This window comes from Dermacentor variabilis, chromosome 9 (assembly GCF_050947875.1).
Source record: "Dermacentor variabilis isolate Ectoservices chromosome 9, ASM5094787v1, whole genome shotgun sequence".
Classification (NCBI taxonomy): domain Eukaryota; kingdom Metazoa; phylum Arthropoda; class Arachnida; order Ixodida; family Ixodidae; genus Dermacentor; species Dermacentor variabilis.
The window spans coordinates 133,366,699-133,388,417 of record NC_134576.1 but is presented as its reverse complement, the minus strand read 5'-3'; the positions used below and the strand labels follow the sequence as shown (position 1 = coordinate 133,388,417).

Genomic DNA, 21,719 nt, shown 5'->3' with positions numbered 1-21,719 from the left:
CTCCTCGAAGGACGTCACAGCCTTAGCCAGCTACTTGCGCAGTGTCCTCTGTCCTGGTGACGGTCTTTTTCACGCGCTCCATAGTCTGCACAGAATTACGTTAAAAAAAAAAGAATTCGGCACGACATAACTGAGCGATGAACTCCGGAATAACCTTGGCCACCAATGTTCGTTAAGTTTAACTGACATATCAGCACACAGGTGGGCTTTTTTTTTGTCTCCGCTCTAGAACGCGCCAGGAATCGAAATAGGGATTTACAGCAGCGAAACGCAACAGCCCCTAAGTGACCGTGCGTACCATATGGCTCAACACCAACCAGTCTGCCATGTTGTTGTTGTTGTTGTTGTTGTTGTTGTTGTTGTTGTTGTTGTTGTTGTTGTTGTTGTTGTTGTTGTTGTTGTTGTTGTTGTTGTTGTTGTTGTTGTTGTTGTTGTTGTTGTTGTTGTTGTTTTCAAACGTGAGTTTTTTATGGAATCGGTCCAGAGGGTGAACAGCCGCGAGTGTAACCATAATTATCGCCGTGAACTCACCTTCTCCTTGCACGGCGGAGGTGCCTGGTCCCCGGACAGGGCGAGCGCGGCATACGCCTCGTACAGGCCGGTCAGCTTGGCGGCCAGCACGTGCTCGGCGCTGAACAGAGGGTGGTGCTGAAACCTCAGCGAGGACACGTCCAGCTCCAGTTCGAGCTCCGGCTCGGAGTCGCACCGGTACGGCACACAGTGCATCGCCTGTGGCGAGGACGAGGAACTTGAGCGATCTTAACGAGGAACACTAAACACCAAGAAGGTGTGGGTTATAGGGCAAACGGGCGAGGCTGATTGTTTAGCTGAGGATAAGAGGAAGAAACGGAGCTGAGCAAAACATTCAGTGCGTGGCGCAGATAACCGGTGGTCTATTAAAGTTAGGTAATGGCTGCCAAGAGAAAGGAAGCGCAGTCGAAAAGAGCAGGGAAATAGGTAATGTGATCAGATTAGGAAATTTGCAGCCTGATAGGATGGAGTCGATTGGCCCAACATGCAATTGACAGGCGTGATTAGCGGTACCGAGGACAGGCATTCGCCGTGTGGTGGGCATAAAATGTTGTGATAGATCGTGAATAATAGATCTCCGGTAACCGCTTTTGGTGAAGAATGAGTTAAAAGGCTGTAGACTTGGTGTTTCGATTCAAATCGAAGGCTGAAATGAGAAATCTGCCTTGAACACTTCAAGTTTGAACTTCCTCACCTAAATGCAACCAAGTTCATTCAAATTGGCTCAGCAGTTGCCTATAGAAGCATTTGAAGTTTCACGTGCGTCTTAATAGGAAAATTCTCATAAAAATATTATCGATTCCTGCACAGATCCGCACCACAATGTAATGCATAAAGTTTGGAAACGTGAATAAAAAAAAACTCGCCTTTGTGTATTTCGGCTTGAAAGCCCTAGTCTCATCCTCGTAACTCCGAAGACGGAATGGTTTATCACTAATCGTAATCGGCGACGTGTCAACAGCGCCTTCGCTGTTGAACCATTGCAGTTCCTAAAATATAAAAAAAAAAGTTTAGGTTATCAATGAGTACACGAAGCGCCAAAATCGCTAATACTTTATTGGCAGAGTCGTCAAACAGAGGCGGTAACTACAGAACCGGTGCTACCACTCACGCCTTGATTGATCAACCGGTGTTCCATCTGGTTTATCGCGAAGCGAGATAAGTTATTCCTTATCGGCGAACCCGGCCTGCTGCGATCATTCGAGTCGTCTTCGTTTCCATCTGCTGATCTCGATTTTGCAGAAAAAGGCACTGTAATAAAAAAAAAAAGCATACTTCGTTCGAACTTGCAGCTTCGTTCTTTTACGTAAACATGACGCTAGAACATCGCATTTTCTAGCGCGTCATCACAATTCAATCCTCGTGTCTCGCTTTTTCTCCCTCCTTCTTGATTCGACATGCTAGCCGTCTATATGAATTAGCCAAAGGCGATTTCACCAGCTCAAGTTCTCTTCCGGCTGGCCTATTAAAGTGACACTAAAGAGAAAAATTATTTGAGTTGCACTATTAAATCACCTGACTACAATACCCCAAAATCCACTCTTACGGTGAGAAGAGGTTTGGTAAACCAGGAAAAGCGTTTGAAGGAAAAGCGTGCGATGACGCCACCTTGAAGCTCCAACACCAGTTCGCAGTGACTTCATAGATTTTGACGGCGTCAGCAGAGGCGTAGTATTTTATCGTCGAAGTAGAGATATACTATATTGTATTCTAACAGAGCCAAAGGCTGAACTTGGAAAGTTTCAAGACCTTTCACAGAGCCACAATAACCAGATACGAGCAAATATGTTTAAAATCCATCGCGTAACACTAACTTGCAGGTGCTGGGGTTTCGGGGCGAGAATTGAAAATGGAAATATGGTCATTATTCAACCTCTTACCGATGAATTAACGAAAATATAGTTTTTAAAGACAGCTTTTTCATACTAAACTGATAAACTGTTTCTCTTTAGAGCCGCTTCAAGGCGTTGCGTCTTGCTATCCCATCAGCCGCGGTCACGTGAACGCGATGAAATGCGCTGCTGTCGCATTCGTGTAGACGCGACTACTCGTTCTTAACTCCGGTTTGAGTGTTATGTTTCCTCCCTGATTGCGAAACTCCTTCCCGAGTGTTTCAAGCACAAAACGACTTTTTTGTGTGTGTGTGTGTGTGATTCGGAATTATTTCTACACATGAGGAACACTATGCCAGATTGTTTAGACATTGTAAGTTTACGTTCACTCGCTTATCACCGTACATCAAATACGAACCTTTCGTGGATGAAGGGAAGTGCAGGTTCGTGTCGACACTGGGGTTGTACTCTGCCTTTGCGATCTTGCATGCGAGCTGCTCGTCGGGAACGTAATCGTCAGACGTCAGAAGGTGCTCCTCTAAGACGAGAAACGAAACACTGATTACGCATTCAACGGCAGTCAAGACTGAGCGTGTGGCATCGCTATTAGTAAGATCGTGGCATGCCTGAATGATTACGCAACTGCGGCGAGGGGAAAGTAGCAGAAGCAGCAGTGGAGATCTGTAGATCTGGCATCAATTTCACAAACCAACGGGAAGCAACGTAAAAGAACCGGGAGCTATTGCATACACTCACAAGTGAACACTCACAAAGTAAACAAATGGTGGGTATCAGGTCCTTGCTCTCTGGCTAAGATCAATTTTAGTATCTGTTTAGTATGTTCGTGCTGTACCGTATTTTTATTATTTCGTATGCTTTAAAGAAAAAGCGCAGGTCTCCGCAGAGAGCTAAGATTTTGTGAAGCAAATGAAAAGGCTCGGATATAGCAAAGGAATTGTGCCAGTTACAATATCGGATATAGTATCGAATATAGTGCCGGTTTTAGTACCATGTATGCCGGCGTTTGCAGACTTCAGTAAATTTTGACCAGTGGCAAAAGAGACCGTTAGAAATTCCGAAAGATGTGGTAACTCCCTTGTACAGCTTCACTGTCTTTGACGTGCGAGTTTTTCACATTTGCATACATCTTCCAAGGTATTTTTCTTGCCCAATTTAATCGCATAGCAATGTTTATTCTCATCGCTATAGAAACAGCGCGAATCACAAGACAATGTGCGCACAGGACGAGACCACACTTGAAAAAAAACAGAAAGAAGGCAAGTTTTAAAGCACAAAATAAAATTCTCAATAAATTAACATACGACAGGCGGGCGCCAAATTAGCGTCTTTTTTTCTTTTTTGTCTACGCCCAGCACACTAATTTGTTTTCTTGCAGATGCGCTTCACCTAATGCTTAGCAATCAAAGGTGGTGCACGCTTTACAGGATAAACTAAGGCTACAATTTTTGTGATAATTGTAGTTCGTCCTCATGGTTACTTCAGACTCATCAGTGTTTAAATAAATGGCATCGCACGAATGTCGCTTTCTCCACATCAGGCAACATTGTGCCAACTGATCTTATGTCAGGCGCAATCATGTAGATTTACACTCTCACAGATATGTTTCACTGTAGCGAATTGGAATAAGACAGGCAAGAACTCACCGCAGGAGAAAATTAAATAAGAGAGGGAATGCTTCTTTCTTTTTTCAATATGGTAATTGCAAACAATAAAAAACTGGCAAAGCAAAACTTCTCCTACTGGAAGTTTTTTAAACTAAGTGTAGCTTGGCGACGCAATATAACCCAAGTTACTACAGTACTTGATCGAAGTGTTACCACTGTACCGTTACCTATTTTAGAAGTCTGCCTTGCTGCCTCATTGTAGAGGAGAAAAGAGCTTGACCGTATTGTAAACTTTTCCACCCTTCGAAAGCAGCCAGCCGTCAAGGCGGGTCCGTGCGTTCGCGGGGGACCCATTTTGCAATCCTTTACAGTAGTCACTTTAGAAGGACTGACTGTTGGGTTAGTTGATCTTACAGTCTGCCTATAGTAACTTAGTGCTGATTGGCAGACAGACACATAAAAAAACTCAGACGGTGATGAGCTTTCGTTCTCATCTACGTCTATCGACATAGTCACATAAGAAGTAGGTCAGTGCACTATTGAAGTTCCTACATTCAAGTAACCAATTAGGACCTCTGAGAAGAAGGGGAACCGAGAGGCTCGATTTTGTTAATCATGAAGCCACACAAAGCCAACAGATAATAAAGTCAAGGAAAGCATTGGAGGAAATAACTGTAGTTAAAATTAAAATGTAGAAAATAATAAAAAGAAATGAAAGTGGACGAAAAGATAACGTGTCGCCGGTGGGAGCTGAACCCGCAACCTCCGCATTACGCATGAGTTGCACTACCAATTGGGCTACGGCCATAAATGCAGATATTTGGGCTTGTTGGTGTAACATTTTGCAATTCTTTTTTTTTTTTTGTAGCGCGAAAAGCATAGGACGTAGAAGAGAAAAACAGACACACATAGGCGCCTGTCTGTGTCTGTTTTTCTCTTCTGCTTTCTGTGCTTTTTGTGCTACTGCGACGGCCATCAAGCCGTCCACTAACTTGGGTATTTATGTTTTACTAGATCTAGCCATAGTAGTGTTAGCCAGCGCCACTCAGAGCCAAGGTGGTCGTATGTGGAACATCTTTTTTTTTCCCTAACACGTGACCTTAGGAGAGCGGGTACGTGGCTAATAAACGCTCGCATGCCACCTAATGACATCAAGCCTGCACACCAATCGGCAGAAAAGACAGACGTCAATCAAGCGCCTCGGTTCAGCTTCCTCTTTCGTTTATTCATTGCGAGGATCTCAAATCTGGGAGCCTTGATGTCATTAGGAAGCGTGCGAGGGTTTATTAGCCACGTGCCCGCTCTCCTAAGATCCCGTGTTACGTGACGCCATCGAGCAAAAAGAGGATGTTCCACATCCGCCTACCTTGGCTCTGAGTGGCGCTGGCTAACCCTCCCCGGGATAGATCTAGTAAAAACCAAAGATAGTGGGCTGTTTGATAGCCATCGCTGTAGCACAATGGGGTGTGCACGCACGCTTAATGCAGAGATTGTGGGTTCGGCTCCCACTGGCGACATGTTATATTTCGGCCACTTTCATTTCCCTTTCTTTATTATTTTGTACACTTCAATTTCAACTACAGCTAATTTCCTCAATGCTTTCCTTGGCTTCATTATCTGTTGGCTCTATTAGAGACTCTGACATTCCATGAGGGTGTCCCCCCAGTTTTCTCCTCTACTTTTTGCTTGCATGTTTTGCTTTTTTCATGCTATTCCTTCCATCTTTCCACACCCTTTACCTCTCCTCCATTGCAGGGTAGTAAATCGGAATCATCGCTTCCGGATAATCTTCCTTCCTTTCACAGCTTTCTTTCTCTCTTTCCTCGTTTCAAAACAGCACGCACAAAGCAAAGTATTACAGTATCACTCTACGACCGATAAGATAACGTGACACGAGTAAATATTTATGCTAAATTCTCCCATGTGTTTTGTTCTCTTGAAAGTGCGCTTCACCTAGTACGCAGTAATAAAAGGTGGTGCACGCTTTACTGGACAAATAGGATCTACAATTTCGAGGATGGTAGTTGCTCCCTGTAGTTACTTCAGGTTCATCATCGTTCGAAAAGAAAGCAGCACCCTGCACATGCGCGGGGATCCCTGCGCACGCGCAGTCACGCGAAGTGGTAACTGTCGCAGTAGAATGGTAACGCTGCGCTCAAATGCTCCGTTATTATTTCACTCACCGTCTTCTTCCGCTTCGTGCAATGACTCGTTGACGTCAGGGGTTGCGCCTTCGGGCGCGTTGTCTCCGCCGTCGACGGCGGAAGACCGGCGAGCTTCCTTGACTTCCTTCGTCTTCTGCTCAGCGCTGCCGGGAGGAACTTCCTTGGTCCACTTCCGGGTGAAAAACTCCGTCGCCTCTTCGACCAGCGTCTTCTCGGCCAGTTCTGCGGACTGACGACAAGAAGAAATATCATCGTGGGTCTCGTCCTGCGACCCGTCGTGTGCTCGTCACGTGTCCCGGCACCAGAGACTCGCTCCCTTTGAACAGCCTCGGCTCGTCAGTAACCGCTCATGTAATACCGGCGACACTTGTAAGTCGATCGTCTGCTATGACGCTACTCTTTGCCCGTGATACTGCTACTGTTTGCCCGATGTAGCATCGTGGCAGATCACCGAGCGAGCCGGAGCGAGGGCCAAAATGTGGCGATGTCCTGCTGCCACGTGACCATTTTCTGTTTCAAGACGCCACGACGCGTATACACCTTTTGGCAAAGAAACCGAAACTGGACCGTTTAGGGTGCTCTGAGGCCGCATAGCGTTTTTTCTAGGATTTCGAGCTCCAGGAACTTCATTCAACGTGAAAAAGAAAGCGAGAAAGCTGGAAATGTCATGTCAGTGTACTTCATTGAAAAATTAACACTGCCGCATACTTCAGCATGGGACTCACCTGACGAAGAGCGGACGAGGCGCTGGATTTCCATCTCGCGAGCGCCTCTCGACGCTTCTTCAGGGCTTTCTCGATGACTTCTTCCTCGACTTCTGGCTGCGAGAACGAGAGACCACAGAACTTAGGAAACTGATACTCTGGTGGCCTGTGCAGCGTTGTTCCTGTGCGTTGGCGTTATTCACGTACACATTCGGCTGTGCAATAAACCATTCACTGAAATTACATACCAATGCTCGACAGCGCTAGACAGACTGGTCTACCGGCCCTCATGAGAGGGGAGAATCCTGGGGCACTGGCCCCGACCGTCTTCAGCACAGAAGGCCTCAAACGCGCTGCTGCGGTCACTGAGGGCACACAAACTGCGCCGTGCTGTTCCTGTGCTGCATAGTTTTGTGCGCGAACTTTTTCTCTGCATATTTTTTTTTTATTTCGTACCAGGTTTCCTTCGATCATGTTTCACTCCCTATATAAGGTAAACCCCTTTCCCCAGCGCAGGCCAGCCCACCGGTTTTACAATGCTAAACTCAATGTATTTCTTTCTTGTTATCCTTTTCTTCGTCTCAAAGTCCTCAACGCGAACAAGAAGTTTAGAACACCCGGGTTTTTGCCGCAGAGGCAGCTTTTTATCGAGGTTTCCCGCAGGCTTTATATATATATATATATATATATATATATATATATATATATATATATATATATATATATATATATATATATATATATATATAGAGAGAGAGAGAGAGAGAGAGAGAGAGAGAGAGAGAGAGAGAGAGAGAGAGAGAGAGAGAGAGAGCACAGTAATAAAGTGCGCAATATTTCCACAGACGGTCATTCGGCGTCCCATAGTAAAAAGTGTGTTGCACAACCACCTTGCCATCCCTTGCTCGATAAGACGGTAATTTTGTACCGGCACCGCAAAGACCTGACAAGGGAAATCAAGGAACCATCTGAGATTGCACGGGCAGGTGATCTATGCGTCAGTAGGCCGTCTGTGGCATTATCAACTACAGAGCTTGAATTCATGGCATGATGGCATGCGGCGTTTTTGTTAAGCTTTTATGTCCTTCTTTCCCTTAGCAGAATCAGTTGCGTATATATGCCCCTCTCCCGCAATAAACGCTGTGTTGAAAGTTAGCGCTTGTCCTGTCTAGTCTTTGTCGATCGTCTTTTCCTGCGCTATGCTTCCAGTGTAACTGTATAATGCATTAATAATATTTGGGGTTTTACGTGCCAAAACCACTTTCTGATTATGAGGCACGCCGTAGTGGAGGACTCCGGAAATTTTTACCACCTGGGGTTCTTTAACGTGCGCCTAAATCTAAGCACACGGGTGTTTTCGCATTTCGCCCCCATCGAAATGCGGCCGCCGTGGCCGGGATTCGATCCCGCGATGTATAATACATTAAATTTGCCCGCTTTATATGTCTCGCTAGGTTCAGTCTGAAAATTTGTGATATCTTTTTATATTTAATTGCCGAGTTACGAGGTTGCATACTTCGCACTTCGGTTTTCCTGAATTTCGCTATTTCGAACAATTTTTGCTGAAATGCTGATGGCCTAAATTACAAATCAGCTCCCTGCAGTCTGTAGACTCAAACTGTCTCTTTTTTTTTTAATGCCGCAAGCCTCATCAAATTCTGTGCAGCAGATTCCGAGCAAAACATTTTCGACGCACTCAGCGATTCGGTGCTTCGTGCGAAGCCAACAGCTGTAATAACTACAGCAAGATGAAATCGGAAACATTCACAGACTCCCGTTAGTCCTATTCTCTCAAGAAATATAAGTGCAGATGGAATCGTGACACCTGCACAATGCTGCCCTTCTCAACACTTGTAAGCGTCAACAGCCACTCACCTGTTGAATTCGCCCCTTGCGAGGAAGCGGCGTCGGCGCCACCAGCTTGGAAGGCGTCGCTCTCGACCGCTCCCACGGCCTGCGAATCTGCACCTGCAAAATTAAATGTCGAACCGGGTTTGACTCCTCCTCAAAGCCCTCTTCGGCAGTGAGATCTCATTGTTGGCAGTGCTGAAAGAGCAACTAACAAGCCTTGCACAGTGCGATGAAAGAACAAATTATCCAGTGTCCACAAAAGCGTCGCCTGAGCGGTCAAGCGAATTAAGTTGTGGGACACTGCGCACATGAGCGCACCAACCTCGGATGGCCTTCGGCGCCTGCGGTCTCTGTCCGCAGCGCTGACCCTAGAGCTGGCCACGGAACTTGGAGTCTGGCTCCCGGAGCTGAGATCTCCATCTGGAAAACGCACGAAACAACAACAACAAAAAAAGCTTTGAACACGCCACGCTTTATACGAGTAATAGAGTGTTTTGGCTTGTCTGTAGACGTACTGCTGTTCGCGGAATTACGGGACACCGGAGACGTGAACTACGGCAACAGCGCTGGCACCGGCGTCCTGCAGTGGTTTGCTCGTGGTTTTCTGAACCACGACACACTAAAACCATCTTTTCGCGTTTTATGTTGTTTTTGCCGAACAAGAAAAAAGAAACAGAACTGCTGCCCATTCATTATTATGCTGTTGCCGACACCTTTACGTCATCAGCTAAAGCTGCGCTCACATGAACACGATAAAATCGGAACGAGTCGGCCTGTCGAGCCGAAATCCGTTCGTCTGGTTTACGCAAACGCTAGCGGTTCGGGTCGAGCGAGTGTCGAGGCCAGTTGTGTCAGCACGTTTGCAACTCGCCCAACGGACTTAGCAAGATGCACGTAAATGCGGTCCGATTGGGATGGCTAAGCTCGTCTTGTGACTCGACCCGCTCGCCATAGGGTATCGGAATAATAGCTTTACGCATGGCCTGCGAGATTGGGCCCAATCTTGGAGGCCATGCTTTTATGTGTTCTTGATGAATTAAAAGCCTCAAAATGGCACCACCAGCGCTGCTGCTGGCCCTATCACATAGCTCGAGTCTAGGTGACTGTTTGCCGCCGCCCTTTTCCATAGGTGATCTCATTAGAAATACACATATATAAAAATATACATATATAAACCCGTGTAGGGGACAAGCTAAACTTATCGAAGAAATAGATCAAGAAAGCGCGAGGTGGGCGAGTTATCACGTCAACATCGTAAATACAATAATTAAATAACCCCCGGGAACTTACACAACAAGAAAATTTTGCACCCTTTAGTGCTTACCTTGTTCCCAAACAATAATCGTCGCCTGTTTTACGTATGTTTTCTTCTTTGAAGGGGCCCTGAACCACTTTTTTTTTTTTTCAAATTCTAGAAATGCATCTGGAGTTGAAGTATGCTATTTCAGAAATACATTGTCGCAAGATGTACTTCAATGTGTTCAGCAGAATCTCGGCTCCTAAACAGGGGGGGGGGGGGGGGGGGGCAGGAGTGAGCCCACGCTGGCAAGCGCGCATGGGGTTTGACCTTAAGCTATGCTTTAAGTTTCGCGTGGTTCTGGCTTTATGTCTCTTTTCTTTCTTACTGCAAGGTGCATTTCCGGTGGCAGTCCCCAAAGAGATGGCGTTGTTGTCCGCGTTTGCTGTCGACTATTCGCGCGCCGCAGGCGAGACACGTGACGTCATAAGCGAAAAACGTGACGTCGTCTCCGCTGGCGAGAAGACTGTCGTCTGCTCCGAGAACGAGGACACGCGAGCTCTCTCTTAAAGTTTCGGCCGTTTCCGCGGCGTACATTGGTGCGCAATATTTCGTAGACACGGTCGGCAACGCGCGATCTACGCACCGCGAGCTTGTTTGCAACGCACGTAAGTGAAATGAGCGGGAACTTGAGAAATGGGTAAGTCCTCCACCGCACCTGAAGTTTCGGCGACCCGTTCCCGAAGCGGCGGCAGAATACGGGGCGACGGTCTTGCCGATGACGGAGACACCGACGGGGACGCGGCCGGAAGGTCCTCGCTTTTCTCATCGTCCGTGAAAGCTTCGTTGTCGTATTGCACGACGCTCTACGAAAGCAACCAAGCCGATCACAACGCGGTTAGAGCACATGTTGGTCAGGACATGGAAGGTAAAGCTAGGAGCGCTTCATGGATGACGTGGTATACCACGTAGGGAATGTAAGAAACTAGGACGGAGCGTCACGTGTTAAAACTGAAGCCAAAGAAACTCGTCGGTCCGGCACGTGATCATGTGACGGTATGTTTTAGTGCGTTTTCCTCTGCCGCGCGCTCATCACGTGCACTTCCGGAAAGACAACGAATGAGAGAGCATCGAGCGGCTGCTGCCAGTGTTTATAGATAATTTATATCTATAGACGTTATACCTATAAAGATGTGCGTGCTGCCACACTCGTACGCTGCAACGAAGATAAACGTATACGTTACGGAAACCACCCAAGCCACAAAGGCATATCGGGATAAAATGTGCGCAGAGTGGTTGGCATTTATCAGCTGACATGCATATGATAACACGAGCTTTTAGAAGTGGCATTAGGCGCAAAAAATAGGACACGGATAACAGAATGAAAGACACGGACAGGCGCACAATAACATGCGCATTGACATACATCAGCTAACAAGCGAAATCATTGAAGAAAAAAAAAAGGAAACATTTGTGTTTATTTATGTAGCACCTAGTGTTGGCTTCGTTGGCAAATGGAAAACTCGACGGATTAAGTATGCCAGCCCAAAGGAAAATATTCAAGGTGAAGTGTCACTGAATTGTGCAAACACACAAATAATGTTTCATTTAGGGCGCGGCAAGATTTTTTTTAAAAAGAAGGTTTCTTTACAGATCAAATAAAATCAGCGTGTTCTGCTGCGGGCCGCAGTCTCAAGGCGCGTGAGGATTTGTGCGCGAAGCGTGAGATGATATATTATGCAATTATTTACTCGTTTACTAGTACATGCAGATGTCACCCAAGCAGGCATTACCATAGCTATAAATAGTAATCACTGAAATATTATTTGCTTCGAACAGAAAATACTATACTCGCTTTTTCTCGTTTTCTGCATGCTTACGGCACGTTTATTTTATGTATTTTTTTTTCAGAATAAATTTATTTATTAATATCTTACATGCAGTAAGGGACGCATTGGCTAACGGGGCAACTTCGGTTGCATTAACGTAAAACAATCACTATTCAACAAGGCAAAAAAAGCACCAGCGTAACAAAAGAATTATCCACACAACGCAATAGCCCGCAATATCAGTACAGTCAATGCAGAAAAGTACAATCGAGATGGGAACTAAAAACATAAACAAGTACGCTCAGGAAAACACTAGTACGTAATTAGTGCACGAAGACCGTTGCACTACAGAGTTCGCGTACAAACGCGAAAATAGCCATATCAGTTGATGAATCAGCGCAACGCAAAGTGAAAAAATAAAATAAAAATAAAGGCAGGCAACAATTAAACTCTGCCGCCTACAATAAGCTACAAGTTCATAGACAATTAATGGCGTGTGAGCCTACACATTATTTGTTTCGAAGAATACGATAATAAACACATACCATAAGTACCGACTAAGTATAGGATGTCCCAGCTAACGTTAGCCAAGCTCTTAAAAATAAAATATAGAATATACTAGGACGCAACCAATGGTGTTCTGCAGCAGTAACGTACCTCACCAGGACGATTTATTTTTCGTACTTATTGCGCACCTCTTTGGGCTCGTCATTTCCGACATCCCTGGACGCGAACGCCCTCCTGCGCCTCCTCAGTCTCTCCTGCAGCGCCCTGCCCAAGAGAAATTGGCAAAAGCAGCCGGTAATAATAATAATTGGGGTTTTACGTGCCAAAACCACTTTCTGATTATGAGGCACGCCGTAGTGGAGGACTCCGGAAATTTTGACCACCTGGGGTTCTTTAACGTGCACCTAAATCTAAGCACACGGGTGTTTTCGCATTTCGCCCCCATCGAAATGCGGCCGCCGTGGCCGGGATTCGATCCCGCGACCTCGTGCTCAGCAGCCCAACACCATAGCCACTGAGCAACCACGGCGGGTAAAAGCAGCCGGTCAAACGAGCCAAACGGTCAGAATGCAAACAAGTACGAGTTCTGGGACTGCAAAACGACACGTCCACCAGAAGTGGAGGGGAAGGCGAGGAAGGGGAAGAGGGAGGGGGGTGCTGAACGAGTAGATATTCTCTCTTCCAACACCTGTAAACTAGAAGTGTTCTAACAGCTAACTTTTTTTAATCGAATACGAGCATTCCAGAAACACGAAAGAATATCGCATCGAATGCCAAATATTTCCAAATTCTAAACGATATGAAATATCAAGGTTGCGTGCAGACCCTGCGGCAATATAATAATAAAGGCGTGATGTTAGGTGACATGAGAAGCCTGTAAATGAGAAACAACTGAAATGTGATCGTATCCGATGCACCGTGACGCTGACAGTAAGGAAAAGATTACGATGGTCACCACATGCACGCGTAGACAACACAGATATATAAATATATATATATATAAAGGCTATAAGAGCACAGAACGTGGCGTTTTTGCAGACGAGTGCCTAGGCGAGGCGCACATACTTTGCCGCTAATAACCTGAGCTTCGGGAGACTATTTAAGAAAAAGTTATAGTTTTTTTTATTAGTACCTCAGATGTAGTTGCTTAATGGTGAATTTGAAGGCAGTTGCGTTTTACTGCACCCTCTTTCGTTTGTTCTTGTTTTAATCTTATACCCGCCGTGGTTGCTCAGTGGCTATGGTGTTGGGCTGCTGAGCACGAGGTCGCGGGATCGAATCCCGGCCATGGCGGCCGCATTTCGATGGGGGCGAAATGCGAAAACACCCGTGTGCTTAGATTTAGGTGCACGTTAAAGAACCCCGGGTGGTCAAAATTTCCGGAGTCCTCCACTACGGCGTGCCTCATAATCAGAAAGTGGTTTTGGCACGTAAAACCCCAAATACTATTATTATTAATCTCGAAAGTCGCTCCTATTACGAGATACCTATCTCGGCGGCCCTACTATCATTTAGGACAAAAACGCGCCGCGATGACAAGCGCAAGGAAGTTGGAAACGAAGCGTATCGGCCAGTCGCGGCAGCTACTGATACGCCACGCTTTGCCTGGCAAGCGTGCGCAGCTGTGCAGTCGGGTCAAGATCTGCCGCGGCATGGCGTCATTCAAACTTCGCCTCCCCCTCACCCCCTTCTTTTCGGGGCGTTGCCCTCTGACGCGCAGCGAGACGCTCTCAGTCTCGATACTGTTGCCTCGATTTGGCTTTGGAATTCGACTATGAGTATTTCGAATTAGGTGCGATTTTCAAGATTTTTTTTTAAAAGACTGGTGCGCTTGAAAACGTCACTGTCTCGAAATTTGCCATTTAAAGGGACACTATCGGCAAATAAGAAGTCGACGTGTACTGTCCAAATACCACTCCAGAAACCTCGCTACACTTGTTTCGGGCCAAGAAAGGAATTAGTTTACGAGAAAATTGCATCTGAAAAGCCGGAATACCCTTTTCGAAATTCATATATCCCGCCACCCAACCGGGGGAGTGGTGACGTTGCATACGCCATCACCGCCCTTTGTTGCCATCGGTGAGTAAAACGGCGCCCGAAAGACGGCGGCACCGAGCCAAGACAGAGCGGTGGATTCGCCGCTGCAGCTGCTTTTTGGTCAAGTGGACCAAAAATCGTTCGGACCGTTTTGGACCGTTCAGGCATCCCGCGGCATAATGTGCAAGTTGAATTCTCTCCTACTTACAGTTTGTGCGAGTTTCGCGAGCCAGCAAAACCAGCGCCGCACTACGCGATCAGTAAAGTACTGAAGCGCGAAAGCGTGGGCGGCGCAGAGTCGAGCGAAAACGAAACATTTCGACCGTCCGCGTCGTTCCCAAGGGTAATTTCAATTAGTTATTTTCTTTTTCTAAAGATGAGATAGAAGTGGATTTCGTCTCCTAATACAATGCAATGATGTTTTTTGTAACCAGGGTTTAGTACTAGTGGCAGAATTTAACTGAGGAGTGCTTTCGTCGAGTGCTTGAATGTCCCAGGGAAGTCTCTAATCATGTCCCGCATTTTACCTCAGTTTCACGATTACTAAGGCCCTGTTCGCGATATTATTGACCGCCTTAGAGATTCCCAAGCACTAATCTATCACTTTAGCTTGACTCAATATTTGCCTTTAGTGTCCCTTTAAAAAAATTGACCCAGAGGAACCAGTAAAATAGTTAGTTAAGGAATGTTCGTTAATTAGTCTTCTGAAGCTCACATTATCAGCGGCAAAGTACGTCCGTGTCGCCAAAGAATTCATCTGCAAAAACGCCACGTTCGATGCGCTCATTACTTCTTATAAAAAATCAGTATAGCCTAAAAAAAAAACACCCTGTATAGCACAATTCTAATCCATGAACTGCATTGCTCGAAGAAGTGGGCATTACTTACACGAACAATGGAAACGCATAAACGACTAATCAAATATCACTAGTTACGTTCTTGAGCAATTATATTACGGCAAGTATTGCAATTTACGAATTGGGTAGCGGGTGAGCTCGCAAAGCATACACACTCAGAATGAATTCTGAGGAAGGCGCCACGGTTTCGAAATACGCAGTCAAACTTGCGGTAAAAATTGCACTGTTGTTTCACCTACCTTAAAGGTACATAAACAAAACTATAAATATATAACTTAATTGGAAATAACGTATTTCGCATTGAAGCGCCGGAACAACTAGAACGCCAATGTAATCCAACGCACACTTCAGGATGAATGTATATCACGGAACTGGCGTAATCCTGAGAATTCGTTCCAAGTGGATGCCACTTGAGAACTTACCGGATACAATTCGTTAATTGCAATGTGTGGCGTAAAGTAATTGGCTATAGAAATTTAATTAAATTGTCTTAATGAGCCCAGTATGTATGTCGATCTGTCGCGTATGTCCGCCTATTCCAGTAATCCAGCTCAAGACGTAGAATTGTTCTATATCTGCCACGGGCGATTTCTAATATTTCAATAGAGTTTCGAAAAAAGAAAAAAAAACAGTATTGTCTCTCTAAGATCCGACGTACGAATCGTGCTAACAATCCGATCCACTACTTTCCGACAGGTTGTTCCAACGCGATCCAACAGCTGGTACATACCCATTCGCATCTATGAATAAAGGGAAAATCAGACATCCACCCGTTCGTAGCAATTGCTACAAAGGAAACCCATACGGGTTCCTCGAAAGAAAAGCCTCAAAGTTGAAGAAAAATTCGTCCTGGTCCGGGACTCCGATGGTTTTCCTTTGTAGCAATTGCTACAAAAAGGTGGATGTCTGATTTTTCCTTTATTCATTACTTCTTTCCACCTTGCGGGCTTCCGCAGAACTACTACGTTCCGCAGAACTACTACGTTCCGCAGAACTACAACTCTTGCCTTTGCTTCGTGTTGTCGACAAATTCGACTTCGCCTTGTCATCTGCTAGCCACCTGGTTAGCTCAGATGGTAGAGCGGCTGCCCCGGAAAAGCGGTGGTCCCGGGTTCGAGTCCCGGACCAGGACGAATTTTTCTTCAACTTTGAGGCTTTTCTTTCGAGGAACCCGTATGGGTTTCCTTTGTAGCAATTGCTACGAACGTGTGGATGTCTGATTTTCCCTTTATTCATTACTTCTCTCCACCTTGCGGGTTTCCGCAGAACTACTACGTCAAATTCGCATCTATATTCATATTCGCATTAGTCACTACATTCTCATGTGTAGCAAGACACATAATTAGATACGACGTCGGAAGCGGTTGAAACGTTGTTTTCATGTGGTTGTTGGTACAAGGCGTACATTATAGAGCATGAGGTAGTATTGTGCGCCTTTCATGAATGCAAGCGGATATAGACTGGCAGAGTTACACCAGTATTCGCGCTGCCTTGACTTAACTGAAGTTCATGGCATGAAGACTTATTTTATAGAGTATTTAAGGGAACAAGCCAGATATCCGTGATCATCAACAAGCACTGCAATTTGCCTCTTAAAATGCAAATCCATCCAAATATGCACGCTTAGCACTTCCAGAGAGAATTTCTGACGTTCCTTTTTTTTTTTTTTTTAAGTAAGCAGAATTAGAGTTAAAGCCTTCCCGTAAGCTATAGAGTTTGCAATATATTACGAGCATGTAGAACGCGTGATATCGCGTACTCTGAACATGTAGGCATTTGACCAACGTCTTCTCAGACAAAAACGCATACTGCCGTGTCACGCCTACGATGTATATCGGGACAAAAGCCAGTTTGAAAATATCCGCTGTTTACTACTGCTTTCAAACAGAAATAAAAAAAAGTGAGTACTTACATTCATGAACGCCTTTCGAAGTAATTCTGTGCGTGAAGGCGGTATCGACATATAATTGAAGGCGTGTTGGGGACGCTGCCGCTTGGAACCATGGCAACAGCATGAGCGCTGCCGCAGCGCCAAGTGGACGCCAGGCAAAACACCAACGAGTTGAAGCAGGGCTCCCGAGACTGGCGCACCGACAATCTCGGATACCACGCTTCGAACAATCTCGAGTGAGTGGTACAAAATCGTAAACGTCAATCGTTGCAGTTCTGTGAATTGAGCGCCTTAGGTCCAAGCGAAGAACACTTGCGGACTAATTGGACGTGCTTTTTTTTTTCTGCGTAGTTATCGAACCAGAGTTTGTTGAGCAGGTTATAAAAACAGCAAGACGGGTCCCATTTCTCGTGCCATTTATACTGGTGCTACCCGCAGAATCAAAAGGCTTAGTTTCTTATATGCTCGTCGTTATTTACCACATATCAAGAAAGCCTAAACAAAAAAGCATTCGGCTAATTTGTTGCCCTAATTCGAGTTTATAACGCTACCTTTTCAACTTTTCTTCAAGTTCGTTTAAAGAACCAAAATTTATTTTTTTTTGCTGTTTTCATGGACGTGGTGCACTGCCCAGGTGGCGCTGTGGAAGCTCCGGTCAACAGCGCCCTCCGCGCCAAATGTACCTCTTTCGGGCAGTACAACACGCCAGGCCCTGCTGCTGAACGCTCAGCGCCGCGGTTTGTCTTTCGCTGCCGCCACTGCGGTGGGAACTTATGTAGAATTTCGTGCATGGGAGAGGATTTGTAGCGTGCCTTCCATCGAGAGTGTGAATGGAGCATAGGTCATGTACGCACAATTCCTTCCTCCCTTTCATCGAGAAGGAAGCAAGGTTAATGCTTACACTGCGCGCAAGGAGTTGTAGACAGTACCACGGCGCTGCCGCTTTCGAATATACACCGCTCAAGTCACGCGATGTCAAGCTGCAACGACAGACTGTTACAGTGTGCATCTATTAACGCTCGTCATTTCTGAACCATGGCCCCGGAACAATGATGTAATCAACTATAATCAAACAAATAAAAGAATAAATAAGCTGCGACTGAGTCTGACCGGCGTTAGTGCGTATTGACGCTGCCTTTCGTTGGACTGCCGGACAGACATTATGCTTATGCGGCAAATGTAAATCGAGCGATTGTGTCTCGCTAGCCTTTGCGTCTCCGTGCAGGAATTTCGGGGGCAAATGTTGCGACCGCAATCATTTTCTCTACATGTTGGTCATTTAACAGCAACGTATAATGTTTTATAACGCAAAAGCACTACTTTTTATCGACATTTCCCCGACTTCGTACTGTACGTAACTAGCCGTCTTCACGACGTCATCGATTCTATTTCGCTAGTCCTCCGAGTAACATGCTTTGCAGCAATTTCTACCGCTCTGCCAGCCTTCCTTTAAACCGGTGTTGCTTCACCACCAAATATTCCATTATGACCTGTAAATTACCGTGCGCGGCAATCTTTAAATAGAAATCACCACCCGTTGTTCAAGAGACTCGACTGAATTTTCTTGCTCCAGCTTTCTTGCATGGTCAAGCGATTCACGGGTCGCCCTCCCAAAGAGGTGAGGCAAAGCATGTCGTAAGCGAACGAAGGTGCCTTTTCAGGTAGTGAACACTCAAATGACGTAACTACACTGGACACGCGAACGAAGCAGGCGATACCGGCTGAACAGCACGATGACAGCGTAACTCAATGCGGAGAGCCGCGCGTTTTAACTACCATTTGGGAGACCGCGCGCTGCTCGCCGTAGTCGCCGGGTACGTCCACCTTCGGCACGCTTTGTCTAAGCTTCAAGAAGGCCCGCCGTTTTGTGTTTGTTTTTTTAGAGTGATAGCTCTACTACTCCAGGTACAAGCCCAGAAAACGCCTGGCTCTGTAAATCCGACCTTCAAGCTCGGCCAAGGTCAAACTGGAACGTGCAGAGTGCCGTCGCGTTCGTGCCGAGCAGCGGCTCGTGTTTTCCGTTCAAGGGCCGCTCACCAGGTCTTGCCATTTTGAGCTGACAAGCGCAGAGCGTACATTGCGCGATAACGATCGTGTCTGCAAAGCATTACATCGCTACGCGCCGCGGAAAGGCCTGAAAGTTCAATCCGAACGCCGTTTCCCTCGTCACTCGCGGCGAATCCGCCCGGAGAGGGACGGTGACGTAGTCGGGCTCCTGCGCCTACGTAATCGTGTCCGCAGTGTGACGTCGCTTATGGTGACACGTGACTTCGAGGATTATTCAAGACATGTTATCTGTGCGATCTGTTGATTGAATTGACGAATTGAAGTTTAGAGAAACAATAAAACACACAAACGGAATATCTGCGTGTTTTTTTTTTTCACTTCGCACCGAAGCAAGAGATGTACTTCCGCTTCGTCTGCTTGTTCCCTCGGTCGTGCGGTCACGTGCGCAGGTACTGAAACTATGCCATTTTCTACCGTGTTGCTTCCAGCGCGTGATGACGCTCTGCGATCCGCTTGTTCTGCCTCAGTATTCGTGTAGCACTGAATTATACCGCTAGTCATGTTTCCTGGTGCACAGCGCGCAAAATCGTGCGGTCGGCGGAAATGCGTAGCGCTGCAAAAAAAAAAAAAAGTGGAGAAAAAAATTAAGGCGGGGCCTGTGATGTATGCGTCACGCAATCCTCGAGGGCTGGTATGGGAGAACGCAGGGAAGGAATTTCGCTTACGAAGGCTAGACGGGGCTACAGTATACTAGAGTACTGTAACGGGGCGAGTGGAGAGAGCGTCTCGTTTGGCAGTGGAGCCCGCCTGCTGAAATCATGGGTTCGCGGCACTGAAATATTTCCATCTCGGCTATTAATGAGCCGAATTGAAAAAGTTTTGCGGCAGAACGCTCCCTAGAGGTCACGTAACAACTTACAGCGTATAACCAAACTTTGCTATGGGGCCTAGTGAGGAGCCCTTTAATCCCATCTCGTAGGCTAGTGTCCCTGTATGGAGCATATACAGGAACACTATCGTGCGACATCCAGGGGGCGACACTGGCGACGCGCTCATCACGCCTGCCTCCCGAGACGCCTTCGGTGCAAGGCTAATGGCGGCGAGGAGTTACGGAGTCGCCATCTGTCGGAAGTGCCTCGCTGGCGTAGTATGAGGGACCACGCAGCGCGCTCCTCATGGGTTTTGCTGTCAGCGCTCACTGAAAACACCACGCACGAGCTCTCCCGGACATTTCTGTAAGTACTTTCGAAACGAGAAGTTTTTTACTGCCTAAATAATCTTGGGCAAACTGAAAGCACAGAATCGTTTACAGACGCTATCTCATTACCGAATACGTAGTGAACGCCACTGCGCGCGGTCGCCGCGATGGAGTCTCCCGAGCCGGCTTCTTGCGTGAAAGGTAGGTAAACGCTGAGAGCAAACTATGTGAAATATTTTCTTATAGTGTTTGTATAACTAAATGGAGCGTAATAGAATGAAGCCTCAATGCAGTGATCGCACAGATTCGCAGCGACCGACTGCGCGTCTGCATGCTTGTCCGCGCACTGTTTCGCTTTCGCCGCGTGCGCGTTTTCGCACCGTGCCACGAGCTTTAGGCCGCAGAATATGGGCATTTGACAGTATACAAGCAACCATTCTTGCGTGGGCGCTATCAGAGCTGTTCAAAAATAATTTCATCGTAGAGACTTCGGCGTCCACGGGGACTGTGACGTGCCGTCGCGGCGATTCAATCTTTTTTTTTTCTTCTTCTAAATTCTTGGACGTTTTAATATTATTTCTCGAGTTGCGTCGCACTGTATGTTTATCGGTGTTCTCAGCGTGCGATTTGCCGCTGCTTCTTTGAAATCCAGTGCATTAATTCATAACACAAACATGACCATATGCCATGCTTTTTTTTAATGTGCTTCTTACTGCTCCCGTTCCACTCTAGTGAACTTGCCAGTATCTATAGCACCGGCAAGTTCATAGACCAAACCGCCATGACATTAGTCGGGCAGCGGAGTCGGGCGAGTCTCAGTGCGCGTTTTCCGAACATCGCAGACACGGCGCCGTAGCAGAAATCTTCCTCGCGTCTGTGCTTGCTGCATACCCGAGTTGTAGCCGATGACTGCCGGTTTTGTTTCCCGAGCCAAGCTTCACGCAGCTTCTTGTCCTGCGGCTACGTATGAATAAGGTTGACACCGGGCTCCGTTGCGTACGTCCGGCACTGCGGCACCGAGCAGTAGCCTACCATGTTGCGCACCTTCAAAGGCAGCCACTACCTATTCTAGTGCTTTCAAGCGTTGTAAAGGAGGCACTCGAAGCGGGAATATCCCGCCACCAAATGAGGACCGCAGCGTACGAGGAAATTTAAACTCGTTTTCAGCTCGCCTCGGCGCTCCCGAAGTAGCCGACGAGGCCGCTATGTCCACGTGATCCCTAATAGCACGTCACGCTGACGGTGGCGCCAGGTTTTTCCAGTGGTGGAGCTCGAGGCCAAAACCATGCTATCGCTTTCAAAGCTTCACCCTCCGTTGAAACTGACAAATTTTTTTACGACCTGCGTTACATGTAGTGCACAAGGTCGTGTGTACGTTGCATGAACTTTTGGGAGTCTGAAAAACTACGAATTCAAAACAACGCACAAAATGAACAAGACTGCGTCCG

At 46.6% G+C, this 21,719-nt stretch overlaps 2 protein-coding genes across 2 annotated transcripts in view; both read right to left on the bottom strand.

The window, feature by feature from the left end:
- Positions 1 to 784, bottom strand: part of Cc2d2a (Coiled-coil and C2 domain containing 2A) — a 49,125-nt gene extending 48,341 nt beyond the window's left edge. Inside the window, exon 1 of the mRNA XM_075670685.1 lies at positions 532 to 784. Coding sequence (XP_075526800.1) covers positions 532 to 726 — 195 coding nt within the window. The 5' untranslated portion in view covers positions 727 to 784. The remainder of the gene's footprint in view (positions 1 to 531) is intronic.
- Positions 785 to 794: 10 nt separating this feature from the next.
- On the bottom strand, positions 795 to 20,129 carry LOC142558551 (uncharacterized). Its single transcript, XM_075670684.1, has 11 exons — positions 19,993 to 20,129; positions 12,470 to 12,545; positions 10,664 to 10,811; positions 9,031 to 9,128; positions 8,733 to 8,825; positions 6,879 to 6,974; positions 6,172 to 6,382; positions 2,782 to 2,901; positions 1,643 to 1,782; positions 1,398 to 1,520; positions 795 to 827 (listed from the first exon to the last, which is right to left on the bottom strand). The coding sequence occupies exons 1-11, from the start codon at positions 20,127 to 20,129 to the stop codon at positions 795 to 797; spliced, it is 1,275 nt and encodes a 424-aa protein (XP_075526799.1).
- Positions 20,130 to 21,719: the final 1,590 nt, after the last annotated feature.

What these genes read in the sequence shown, in the direction of transcription:
- LOC142558551 (XM_075670684.1), bottom strand. Translation starts at nt 20,129, where the DNA reads ATGAGCGCGTCGCCAGTGTCGCCCCCTGGATGTCGCACGATAGTGTTC. An exon ending in GAAATGACGAGCCCAAAGAG is followed by an intron (nt 10,812 to 12,469) that starts GTGCGCAATAAG and finishes TTGCTTTCGTAG; the next exon opens with AGCGTCGTGCAATACGACAA. An exon ending in CTTCCCTTCATCCACGAAAG is followed by an intron (nt 1,783 to 2,781) that starts GTTCGTATTTGA and finishes TTTTTATTACAG; the next exon opens with TGCCTTTTTCTGCAAAATCG.